This window comes from Ranitomeya imitator, chromosome 8 (genome assembly GCF_032444005.1).
Source record: "Ranitomeya imitator isolate aRanImi1 chromosome 8, aRanImi1.pri, whole genome shotgun sequence".
Lineage (NCBI taxonomy): Eukaryota > Metazoa > Chordata > Amphibia > Anura > Dendrobatidae > Ranitomeya > Ranitomeya imitator.
The window spans coordinates 164592714-164606617 of record NC_091289.1 but is presented as its reverse complement, the minus strand read 5'-3'; the positions used below and the strand labels follow the sequence as shown (position 1 = coordinate 164606617).

The 13904-nt window shown below is 43.9% G+C and overlaps 1 protein-coding gene across 1 annotated transcript in view; it reads right to left on the bottom strand.

Annotated features, from left to right (window-relative positions):
- The window catches only part of LOC138648128 (uncharacterized), a 147044-nt gene that overhangs the window by 89198 nt on the left and 43942 nt on the right, over positions 1 to 13904 (bottom strand). Inside the window, exons 18-20 of the mRNA XM_069737633.1 lie at positions 8217 to 8268; positions 8002 to 8068; positions 7304 to 7547 (exon numbers count right to left, since the gene is read on the bottom strand). Coding sequence (XP_069593734.1) covers positions 7304 to 7547; positions 8002 to 8068; positions 8217 to 8268 — 363 coding nt within the window. The remainder of the gene's footprint in view (positions 1 to 7303; positions 7548 to 8001; positions 8069 to 8216; positions 8269 to 13904) is intronic.

Genomic DNA, 13904 nt, shown 5'->3' with positions numbered 1-13904 from the left:
ACAAATGATCAGTCAAGCCTGAATTAAAGTGCAGTAATACGTGCTGCATATCTAAGCCAGAGATAAAGTGGCATTTAAGTGCATACTACGCATGTAAACTATAAGTACTCATGTGCAGAAATAACTAGCACATGATAAGCAGTGTAACTTACATAAAATATGGATGGTAAATTGTACATCCCCACCTGCCGCCTCAACACGCATTTCGCTGGTCTTCTTCTTCAGAAAAGTGCAAAGCAGCAAAAAATTATAATTCTACATTTACATTCAAAACTTTGGAGGATACATTCACCAGATACACACATATATCATGTCACACCAAAGGAATAATATACTGTATACAGTGTCCATGTCATAAATATTATGTAGGGAGCACGAAGCGTGCACTAAAGGTTAGAATGAAAGAGCATAAAATATAATAAAAAGCAACAATTCAGTGGACAACCATTGTCTCATCACTATAAAACAGTACATAATGGCAAAATAATAGGTAGCACATTTTGGGGCATATAAAATGTAAAGGAACATTGGAGAGGAGGAAACTATATACATAAAATGTCCAGAGCAGAGAGTAAATGGATCTTTACATTAAAAACACTAAAATCATCCTGTCTAAACAGTGAAATAGAATTATTCACCTTTAATGTGAGCTCCATTCACTGTACCAATATGCTGATACACCTATCTATATAAGAACCGCCACCAATTGTGCATGTAGTCCTTGATGAAGGAGGTTGGAGCCTCAGAAACACGCTGGATAAACAGCTGGTACTCTTTTTTCCCAGAAAGAGAGCCTATAGTTTGGTGACGTCACAAAAGAACAAGGTGGCAGAATTTTTCAAACTAGTGTTAGAACAGACGTGACCGGTCGGCACGCTGTCTACACTGTCTGCAGAGTATCAAGCACAGATCCATGACAGCTGACATACCACATCGCCATACCTTCTGATGAAGCATTCCTATACAGGACAGAATGCCACACTTTATCCGCACAGAAGCACTGGTAGGCTTCTAGTGATCATCAGTTATTTTTAGCACATATAATATTTTTTATATATAACTGACATATGTTCATTACACACATGGGCACAAGGTGCGTCTATATGCAGCTTTAACTAACAATATATTGGGGAGCGCTAGTGCATATAATTTTTAAGTATTTACTTCTATAGAAAGCTTGGAAACCATCCACTTAATCTGAAACAGTGTACAAAATCTCCACTTATTTCCGTAATTATTATTATAGGGGAACTGTTAGTAGAATCAACCCTCCTAAGCCATCTATATGTGCATGCAGGTTTTAGAACGTTGAATAACATGATACATTGTGTAACAACAGTGTCGGCATCCTGGCATGATCCTTCATCCTCCTCCCGGCAGGGACACAGTCACTATCCTGGCAAGGACGTTGAAATATGCACCCACGTACTCTCTGTTCCGTTCGCTGCCCCATCTTTTTCCTCCCAGCAACTGCGCATGGTTCACAGGTCTCCTGAGAGTTTAGTTAGGGCATGCATGCTCGTTCCCTTCTTCTTAAAGGGGCAGCGAGCACAACTGTAAAAATGTCCTAAGCCAATTGCTGGGAGACATCACATATTTAATCCCTTCACAATCTTGGGATTTTTCATTTTTGCGTTTTCGTTTTTTTGCGCCACTTCTTCCGAGAGCCATAACTTTTTTTTATCTTTCCCTCAATATGTTCATGTGAGAGCTTGTTTTGTGCTGCAAAGTGAAGTATAGATATATGGTGCCGGTATTTCTGGTTACAGCACTGTGTCGAGCAGTGACTGAGTTAGAATGCCTGCTGTTTGTTAGGGCTAGCGGAACGCACCAATAGGGTGATAGATACGAGGTGCGTTCGCAACCCAGGGTCCACCGTGCAGAGATACCTTCTGCAAGTAATGGTGGATGGACACTGAGCACACACGTGCGTTAAACTTCACCCCGTGTGAAATTAAAGTGAGCTCTGTTGCCTCACAGAGTTGCGCTGTACACAGGGACTAAAACCCTAACTAAAAGTTGTGCTTGCTCTGGAACTCTTCTGTGCTAACCGCACACATGAAGGAACCAGATGCTAAGCCAAGGCTAATTGCCCCCACTGATGCTAGCTGCCTGCCTGAGTGTACAGCCCCAAGGCTAAACAGACTCACAGCACTTATATACAGTGTGGCAGAGTATCCACTGGCAACTGCCAAACACAAATGATACTAGCACATGGCCGTGCAGCCATGCAAACCTTTTATAGCTGTAGCAGTTCAGGACCTTCCTAGTGGACCAATAGGAGCTGCTACAGGACCTGAGCATGTGACCCCCGACCTCCAATGAGAGGTCTTCCCCTGGGCATGCTCAGGAGAGGAAAAGCAGGACTTAGTCCCAGGAGTTCCTGCTCGCCACCGAACAGCACTAGTTATAATGGCTGAACCTGGAAGGGCAGCAGTAACCAAACGTGCAGTATCTGTCCTGGCCAGGCGCTGGGACCAATGTCTCTGCTGAGCAGGCTCCACTGCAGCTGGAGAAGAATGGGAGACTGCAGTGGACATGGCTCGAGATTCCCCCTGTGCAGTGGCAGGAACTTGACACCTAACATTTCCCCCATCCTAGTGCCCCCTCCTTGGATCTCTCTATGCTCAAAGGCTGCAATGAGCAGCGGAGCCCGAATGTGCTCCACAGGCTCCCATGTTCTATGCTCTGGGCCTTGGCCCTTCCAGTCCACCAAATAGTATTTTTTGCCACGTACCACCTTGCACTCCAAGATAGAGTTCACCACGTACTCATCCGTGGACGAACCCGATGTCCCGGCAGATGACTTAGAAAACTGGGACATGTATACGGGTTTTAAGAGGGATACATGAAAAGTGTTGGTGATACCTGGGCACGGAGGAATAGCCAAACGGTAGACCACAGGGTTGACCTGTTCCAGAACCTTGAAAGGGCCTATGTAGCGAGGTGTAAACTTAGTGGACTCAACTTGCAGCCTGATGTTATGGGCAGAGAGCCACACTAAGTCGCCAGGAGCAAAGGTCGGAGCGGGGTGCCGGTGTGCATCAGCAGAAACCCTCATTCTCTCCTTGGAGGCCCGGATGGCATCCTGTGTGCAGTCCCAAATGTCACGTGCCTCCACCGCCAAGTCTGCCACCCTAGAATCGGTGGATGACACGGACATGGGCACAGGGACACGCGGATGCTGGCTGTAATTAAGAAGAAATGGAGTATGCCCGGTAGAGTCAGCTATGGCGTTGTTCAAAGCAAATTCCACCTAAGGTAACAAAGATGCCCAGTCATCCTGCCTGGCGGAGACAAAATGTCGCAAGTATGTGACCAGAGTCTGGTTGGCCCTCTCTACCAACCCATTTATCTCGGGATGGTATGCAGAAGAGAGATTCAGCTCAATGCTGAATAAACGACAGAGCTCTCTCCAGAACCGAGACGCAAACTGAGGACCCTGGTCATTGACAATTTTGTCAGGCATGCCATGTAGACGGAAAACATGTTTAATGAACAATGCCGCTATGGCCCGTGCAGAAAGTAACCGTGGAAGCGGAACCAAGTGCACCATTTTAGAAAAATGGTCAGTGACTACACAGATAACTGTGCAGCTACGAGACTTGGGTAAGTCTACCATGAAGTCCATCCAACCATCTCCCAGGACCTGTCTGCCACTGGACCGATTCTTGGCGCAGGAGACACATGCCTGAATATAGTCCCCGACGTCACGGGCCATATGCAGCCACCAGTACGTCCTCGCCAAAAGCTCAGATGTCCTCTTGGTACCAAAATGTCCACCTACCTTGGACGAGTGAGCACAAGAGAGAACCTCCGGTCACAAATTAGATGGAATGAAAGTCTTGCCTGGGGGCACAGACTCTAGCGAAACCGGAGTCACAGTTCTCAGGCTCTCTGAAGGGACCATAAGCCGAGGCTCCTCCTCCTCCTCTGATGACACTAAGGAGCGGGAGAGAGTGTCAGCACAAGTGTTCTTCTCCCCAGAGAGAAAATGGAGGGTAAAGTGGAACTGGGAGAAGAACAGGGACCATCTGGCCTGGCGAGAGTTTAGCCGCTACGTGGTTTGCCAATACACCAAATTTTTGTGGTCGGTGACAACTTGGAAGGGAAAATGAGCCCCCTCCAGGAGGTGTCTCCACTCCTAAAAGGCCAACTTCATAGCTAGCAACTCCTTATCCCTGATGGAATAATTCCTCTCCGCCGGTGTGAAGGTCTTGGAGAAGAAGAAGCAAGGATGCTTCCGACCTTGAGCATCCTTCTGGAAGAGGACTGCTGCAGCACCAAAGGAAGAGGTATCTACCTCCATGATAAATGGTTTATCAACATCAGGGCGATGTAAAATGGGAGTGCCAGCAAAGTGTGACTTGATAGAGAGGAAGGAATTGGAGACCTCCTCTGACCACAATCCCCATAAAGCGCTGCACTGTTTTGAGAGAATGGGGTTCCTGCCAGTCCATCACAGCCTGTAGCTTGGCGGGATCCATAGCCAATCCTTTGGCCGAGATGATATAGCCCAGGAAAGGCAAGGACTCCTGCTCAAACACACACTTCTCCAACTTGGCATAGAGGGAATTTGCCAGTAGGAGGTCGAAGACTTTGCAAACATATCTCCAGTGGGAGTCTATATCTGGAGAGTAGATGAGAATATCATCCAGGTAGACTACAACCGAGGTGGAGAGCATATTCCGGAAGATATCATTCACAAATTCTTGGAAAACGGCTGGGGCATTACACCCGAAGGGCATCACCAGGTATTCATAGTGCCCATCCCTGGTGTTAAAAGCCGTCTTCCATTCGTCCCCCTCATGGATGCGAATCAGGTTGTAAGCATCCCACAGATCTAGTTAAGTAAACACCCTTGATCCCTGAAGTCTATCAAAAAGCTCAGATATCAGGGGCAATGGGTACTTGTTCTTAAAGGTGATGGCATTAAGACCCCTGTACTCTATGCATGGACGTAATTCTCCGTTCTTCTTCTGCACGAAGAAGAACCCAGCCCCTGCAGGTGACACTGACTTCCTAATGATCCTGTTGCCAGATTCTCCTGAATGTACTGAGACATTGTCTCGGTCTCCGGGAGAGACAACGGGTAGACTCGACCCCAGGGAGGAAGAGGTCAATAGGACAGTCATAGGGGCGGTGAGGCGCAAGGGGAACACGTCCGCATAGGGCCATTATTGCTAAGCTGCTAATTGGGCAACTGCTGAGAAAGGGCGAAAGCAGAGCCCAATGACACGACAACAAGCTGGTGGTTAAGTTTAAGGACAAGAGGGATGTCCCTATCTTGACCATCATACACCATGACAACAGCTCCCTTGTCAATGTTAGAGGTACCACAACACAAGTCTCAAATCCAGATTATATCCTTGATTCTAATACGTACAAGCTAAAGTAAGATACAAAAAATTGGCCGTACATATTGTACAGATGGCACAATCCTTTTGTGCTCTTTCGATCTGCAGGCAATACAAGAACCTTCCTTCAGTTTCAGGAAGTATTCATCAAGGCCCTAATGTTTGGCACTCAGGAAGGCGGGGATCCCAGTATTTTTGAAACTGATGTGCCTGTATCTTCCCAGGAGAACATTTTCCAAGAGAGGCTCCCCAAACATTCAAGAAGGGAAGATCCCAAAAAAGAGACAGAGTATGTTCCAAATTACGATTGTGAAAGCTGCCCTGAGAAACCTGGCCTTTGCATTAATGATTGCTTTAAAGCATACAACCAGGGTCCACGTCAGCACCCTGTGTACCCGGGCAAGCGCTGGGGCCCTGGCGAGACAGGGTGGCCCATTCAGGGCCTGCGTTAGGGGCAGGCAGCTGCCAGTGCCTAGGGTCCCCGCTCCCCCAGGGGCCCTCAGCTAGCGGCACATCACGGAGCCACTATGGGGCCCCTGTGAGGCAGGGGGGGCCCGCCTGCTGCCAGCGCCGACTCCCCTGCTGCATTGAACTATACCGGCATCTGCCGATAAAGTTCAAAGCAAATGATGGAGGAGAGAGCGTCACCTGAAGCTCCCTTTCTCATCATTCCCCGCTCTGCCTCTGACACTGCCGGTTCGCGATGATGTCATCGTGCACTTGCTGTGTGTCAGACAGTGCAGCGGCCGCAGCCGAGACCGGAGCAGGGAGCAGCGTGGGCACGTTGAGAGGTGAGGAGTGTTTTTTTTTAACTATAACAGTGAGTGCTGGACTGGACTATGGGGCCATTCTTGGGGGGAGGGTGGCTGTGCTGTATACTACATGTCTGTGCTATATACTACATGGCTGTTCTATATACTACGTGGGCCATGCTATATACTACGTGGGCTGTGCTATATACTACGTGGGCTGTGTTATATAATATGTGGCTGTGCTATATACTATATGGGCTGTTATATGCTAAGTGGGCTGTGCTATATACTACATGGCTGTTCTATATACTGTGTTATATGCTATGTGGGCTGTTGTATACTACATGGCTGTGTTATATGCCACAAGGCTGTGTTATATGCTACGTGGCTGTGTTATATGCTACGTGGGCTGTGTTATATGCGATCATGAATCGTGGTATGTGTTAAAGGAGGGGCACACTGAGACTCTTTCGCCCGGGCCCTCAAAAATCTGGAGCCGGCCCTGCATACCACACGTAGACAAATTAATAGAATTTGCTTTTACCCTGTTGGCACAACACACTTTTATAATCTGATGTACTCTGCACATACCACCACATTAACAAAGTATAATTTTATTCAACTCTCTATGACCTAGATACCCATATAGATGGCTTAGCAGGGTTGATTCTAATCATTGAAACCCTTTAAATAAGCACTACCATCAAAATTTGTATTCTCTTAATATATTGCAATAATCATATTATATTGCTCTATGTACTTACAATTGCTAATTTTTGTCCTTATACCCATCTAATTTCTCTCTTTTCTATTAGTTCTATGACATCACATGATTAAAAACTGAGTATCTGAATCCTTCTAAGCTCTATGTAGAAACAGGAAGTCAATTTTCCCCTTTATGAGACATGTGTCACTTCAAAAGTCCCTGGCAGTGGGGAGGAACGGAGCAGCTGGGTAAAGAGGTAAAGAGGGGAATGATAAATACAGCGTCAAGAGACTTCCTGTTTCTACAGTACATTGAGCAGATAAAAGAGAATAATTAGCTGGGTAGAAGGTCAAAATGAGCAATTGGTAGTACACAGTGCTATATAATATGATTGCAATATATTTAGAGGATAAAAACTTTGATGAAAGTGCTTCTTTAGTATTATTATTATTATTTTACATTTTGAGTAATAGTTTTAAAAGTGCTACCTGATGGTATGTCTTCAAGAGGGAGGTTGGATGTGCTTAGTGATGGGTCCGTGCTTTCAGATGTTGGAATGGGTATTGCATGGATTACAAATGATCCAGACCATGTTCCATAGTTAGACGACTTGATACCATTGTTTGTTGTGCCCTCATATTTATCTTTTCTTGGCTTTTTCTCAATGATTATGTCTCCACCTGAATTGGTAAGTTTTCCATCATGGATAGCAGATCGGCAAATGGAAGAATCCTTAATAGACAAAATTTGTATTACTATTGCTATTTGTAGAAATTGAGCTAAATAAGTAAAAAATTAGGGTTCTTTAAAAGGAGCATAACAACAATTTTAATAATCTATCTAGTGGTACTGTCTGTATAGGTAATGGGAAAACCATTGCTGAGAAATCAAGGTGTGAAACTACAGGCATATTAAATTGTAAGTGCTTTGTGAGTGTGTCAATGTATTTCGAGAATCCCTAATGCCTTTCCAAGCTAATTTGTGTGTGGCAGCATAGACCACTTTTGAAGTGCAGGCACACTGGATTACTACAAGACCGGTATCTTTTTTTTTAATGTTTTAGAGCCTATACACCCATACCACTAGCTTCGTTCTGACGAGTTCACAATAATATTCAATATTTTACAGCTACGACATTAATGGAACTCAATTAAAGTTTTGTTTCAAAATTAGATTTTTTTCTTACATCTGTAAAGATTTCATGACCGAAAACACGTGCATCATAGTTTAAGCAGCCTTCTTGGCAGGAAACTCTGAAAAATACAACATGAATATTATTTTTGCATATTCTTAACATAAGGCTGTTTCTACCATAGGAGTAAAGTAACCCTACCCAACAACTCCGAAGAACATGTAAAATTATTTCTAAGACAGTTCTTTCATATTCACAAAAAAACTTACCTTACTATTCTATCCATTATATCTTTAGCAGCCAGAGAACAATTTGCTGAAACTGAATGAGAAAACCATAATAAAAAAATATTTATTAAAAGATAACCATACTTTCAAGTTACTTTTCAGAATAAGCATTCTTTTTTGCATATTATGATTGCATCTATTTTGGGCTATTATATAGCTAGTACTCTGCATTTTCAACAGTTTCTAGTCTGAACTGGTGCATAACCAAAAAAGACTTACATAGCAAGTAAATCAATGACTGCACTCAACTGTACTAAAGCTTTTTTTAACTTTTTTGGTTATGCACCAGTTCACACTAGATTGCTGTTCAGTCATTTTACCTATATTTACTATGTACTATTTTTTCTGACTTGAACGCCCCGCCCTTCACCATGCTGTGATATTAATTACATCCAAACACAGTCGGTTCCGATCTTCCTATAAATGCAGGCTTTACCATGTTATTAGCCAGAGGTAAGTGTTCACACTAGGCAGTCAGGTCAGGGACCCATCCGATCAGAGATTACCTTGACGTTTGGTGGATGGGCTCACATTTTTTGGCCAAATCTTGTGCTAAGCATCTCATGTGTTTTTTCATAGATTTCACAAGCCATTATGCTATTCACATTTCATGTATCGCACATTTCCTTGTCTTAGCACAGTTGAGTGCAGCCATTGATCTATTTGCTATGTAAGTCTTTTTTGGTTATGCACCAGTTCAGACTAGATTGCTGTTCAGTCAGTTTACCTATATTTATCAAGACTAAAGTCAACGCAGCCATCTATCAGGAAATTTTAGAGCACTTCATGCTTCCCTCTGCCGACAAGCTTTTTGGAGATGGAAATTCAATTCTCCAGCAGGACTTGGCACCTGTCTACACTGCCAAAAGTTCCAACACCTGGTGAGCTGGACTTTGTTCCAAAGTTCCAACACCTGGTTTAAAAACAACAGTATCACTGTGCTTGATTGGCCAGCAAACTCGCCTGACCTTAACCCCATAGGGAATCTATGGGGTATTGTCAAGAGGAAGATGAGAGACACCAGACCCAACAATGCAGACGAGCTGAAGGCTGCTATCAAAGCAACCTGGGCTTCCATAACACGTCAGCAGTGCCACAGGATGATCGCCTCAATGGCACGCCGCACTGATGCAGTAATTGATGAAAAAGGAGCCCCGACTAAGTATTGAGTGCATTTACTGAAATACATTTCAGTAGGCCAACATTTCGGATTTTAACATCATTTTTCAAGCTGGTGTTATAAAGTATTCTAATTTACTGAGATAATGACTTGGGTTTTCATTGGCTGCAAGCCATAATCATCAACATTAACAGAAATAAAGTTTCACTTTTGTATTGATGAACTGAAATATTAAGTTTTTGAAGATATTATAATTCAGTGAGAAGCACTTGTATATACTGTATTTACAGTCTATAAGCAGTCATTTGCATACCATTAATACAATGGGCTTTTCTGGGTTCAACTGGCCAGCTGTCCATTTTCTTAGCCCGGTTAGCAGATTTATCACTTAGCCATGTCTCTTTTTCATTTTATAATACATTCATCCAGACTATTGATTTATCACTTTGGCATGCATAATAATATTTAAGGACATAATTATATATATTTATTACAAGTCAAGTCAGTCGGTCAGCGTATGCATAGTGGTAATTTCACTGTGCTGATGGTGATCTCATTGAGGTTACCGCAGTTCATTGTCCCAGCTCACAGTGAAGTGTGGAAGCGCAGCCCCATGACCTGCAGTAATCTTGATGATGTCACCACAAGTCACTGAGGCTGTGTCATAGCACCTTATTCTTCTGTGGTTTGCAGCCTGGATGGTCACATCATGGCAATGTCCAAGATGTAAATTACATATCGCAGACATGGATTAGGGTTTAGGAAATCTTCACTTCGGACAGGTGGGGGATATGGTTGTTTATTATTATTTTTTTACAGTTGACATGGAGATTGGTGGTGTAGGAGTAAGGCTACGTTCACATTAGCGTTCTGCCGGGCTGCGTCGGGCGCAGCCGCGGCGACGCATGCGCCATGCGCCCCTATATTTATCATGGGGGGCGCATGGACATGCGTTGTGCTGCGTTTTGCGACACATGCGTTTTTTTGCCGCAAGCATAGGGCGCAGAGGACACAGCAAGCTGCATTTTTTTGCGTCCAAAATTCGGCAAAAAAGGACGCATGCGTCGCAAAACGCTGCGTTTTAGCGTGCGTTTTGTTGCGTTTTTGTTTGCGTTGTGTGTTGCGACTCCGACGCAACATCGCACAACGCAAATGTGAACGTAGCCTAAGGTGACGATTTTTGCTGTTTATTATTTTCTGTCTTTTACAGGGGACAAAGGCTTCAATGGAATTGGCTTAAGGTGAGTAAAACATTGTTTGTTATTTTTAAATAAATTTGTAAAACAGGGTGTGGATTTTTATTTCAAATAAACTCCTCTCAATTACTAATGGCTGAGCTTAATATTACCTGGCAATACAAAGGTGAAATCAACCCCACAAATATTACCCCACTTGCTACTGCCACATCACAAGTGGGAAAAGCCAGGCAAAGCGCTAAAATTGGACCGTCTAATAAATGCAGCTTTCCTGAGGTCACTGCGGGCTGCTATTTTTAGGCTGGGGGGGGAGGGCAATATCCATGGCCCATTGCTAGCCTGAGAATGCCAGCCCTAAGCTGCCTGCTTTAGCTTGGCTGGTTGTCAAAAATGGGGGGACTCCACGTCATTTTTTTTAATGATTTATTTAAATAATTAAAAGTGTGGCAACCTCTCTATTCTTGATAACCAGCCATGATAAACTGACAGCTGAGGGTTGCAGCCAATTGACATTGATGGATAGGTCTCGTGGAGGGGTAGAGTGAGATGGGGAAAGATGATGAATTCTGTTTTGTCCATGTTCAGTTTTGGAAAGTGAGTAGAAGAGAAAGCTGAAATAGCAGACAGACATTGTGGGATTTTGGTCAGTAAGGACATCAGGTCGGGTCCAGATAGGTAGATCTGCGTGTCATCGGCGTAGAGATGATACTGCTAACCATGGAATTCTATGAGCTGTCCCAGGCTAAAGGTGTAGATAGAGAAGAGCAGAGGCACTAGGACTGAGCCTTGGGGAACACCGATAGACAGGGGGTAGGTGAGGAGCTGGTGTGTGAGAGGGAGACACTTGAATGTTCTGTCTGATAGATATTATGAGATTCAGTATAGGGCCAAATCAGTGATGCCAAGAGATGAGAGAATCTGTAGCAGGAAGGAATGATCAACAGTGTCGAAGGCAGAAGATGGGTCCAAGAGAAGGAAGACAGAGTAGTGTTGCTTGCTCTTAGCGTTTAGTAGGTCATTGGTGACTTTAGTTAGGGCAGTTTCAGTTGAGTGATGCGGTCGGAAACCAGATTGTAACTGGTCAAAGAGGGAGCAGGAGGATAGGTAGGAGGACAGTTCAAGATGCACATGCTGTTCCAGTAGTTTTGAGGCATAATGGAGAAGAGATATTGGGCAATAGCTTGACACAGAGGATGGGTCGAGGGAAGGCTTTTTGAGGATGGGTTTGATCTTGACATGCTTGTTGCCAGTTGTGGGTGAGAGGTTGAAGAGGTGTGTTAGGGTTGGGATGAAGACTGTGGCGAGGTTAGGGATAATTTGGGACGGGAGCGGGTCAAGCGTGCAAGGGGTGAGATGTGATCTTGACAGAAGGGTGGAGAGCTGCTTTTCTGCCATGGTGGAGAAGCTGGTTTTGGACAAACAGGGTTGAGCAGCTAAGAGGGGCATTGGGAGCTCACATCAGCTAACGCCTCTGTGACCAGCTGGCTCATGCAGCGCTCTGACCGATGGTAATTACTGCTGAGCCGCTAGTGTTTCTCATGCTGTCAAGCAGATGATAAGTGGGGAACCTCAGGTGCTCGAACAGTGGCACGGACTTCCTGAAAAAGTCTGTGTTTGGAGTCTGTGCCCGAACAGCAGGTGTTTGGTACGGACCTCGAACTTTACTTTTCGGGTTCGCTCATCACTAAAGGTAAGCATGCACAACAAACTAAATCCTGAATAGTTGAATAATTGATAAGATAAATGGGACATGTTCTGGTAGTAAAATAATTTTATTTCAGCTAGTTTCAAACAAGACCCCATAATGCCTTGAACCCCACACCAATCAGCGCTGAGGTCATGGCAATGGCATGCTACCAATGGTGGCAGGCCATGCCACTGCTATGGGGCTCAGTGCCCTCCACCTGTCATCGTTAAAGCGAGAAATAATAGAGGGAGCATCAGCTTCACACCACACACTCAGGGGACCTGATCATCGGGTGGAATGAGGAAAGGTGAGTATTGTATTTTTTTTTTAAAATCAGTGACTGGTTGTTATAATAGAGTATGGAGGACCATGGGGAGAGCATTATATTCTAAGGAAGACCATGGAGAGTGCTTTATATTTTATTAAGGATCATGGCAAGTGCATTATATTCTATGGAGGACCATGAGCAGTGCATTATATTTTATGGAGGAGCATGGGGAATGCATTATATTATATGGAGGTCCATGGGTAGTGCATTATATTCTATGGAGGACCTTGTGGAATGCATTATATTATATGGAGGACCATGGGAAGTGCATTACATTATAAGGAGTACCATGGAGAGAGAATTATATTATATGGCGGGCCATGGGGAAAGCCCTATATTTTATGGAGGACCATGGGGTGCATTATACCATGGAAACAGGAACACATGGGCTACTTGCACAGTGAACAAGTCTGTATGATCATGTTCACACACCACCAAGAAACCTGAAGACACAAAAGAGAATAGTAAAACCAAAAACACTCAGTTTGAAAAAATGTTGCAGTAATCCGCAAGTGCTAGTAAAAGATGTAAAAAACAGGGTATTTGGTTGATACGTTTTTTGCAAAAAATGTATACTAAGCTGCTCTACCAATCTTCACGGTATACCCTTATCAGAGCAGTCCTAACTAATGTATGCAATCCCTATCTGATGTATTTAAAAACCTGATCATCTGTATATAACCTGTGTGAACAGGGTTCAGAGAGGAAAAATCCATGTGTGCATACAGGGTAGAACAGCTTTTGTGCAGATAGCCCAAGAGTAGTGGTGGAACTCCCCAGTCTTGTAGACACAAGAGAACAATTATGGAAACAGGAACACATGGGCTACTTGCACAGTGAACAAGTCTGTATGATCATGTTCACACACCACCAAGAAACCTGAAGACACAAAAGAGAATAGTAAAACCAAAAACACTCAGTTTGAAAAAATGTTGCAGTAATCCGCAAGTGCTAGTAAAAGATGTAAAAAACAGGGTATTTGGTTGATACGTTTTTTGCAAAAAATGTATACTAAGCTGCTCTACCAATCTTCACGGTATACCCTTATCAGAGCAGTCCTAACTAATGTATGCAATCCCTATCTGATGTATTTAAAAACCTGATCATCTGTATATAACCTGTGTGAACATGCATACATTAGTTAGGACTGCTCTGATAAGGGTATACCGTGAAGATTGGTAGAGCAGCTTAGTATACATTTTTTGCAAAAAACGTATCAACCAAATACCCTGTTTTTTACATCTTTTACTAGCACTTGCGGATTACTGCAACATTTTTTTAAACTGAGTGTTTTTGGTTTTACTATTCTCTTTTGTGTCTTCAGGTTTCTTGGTGGTGT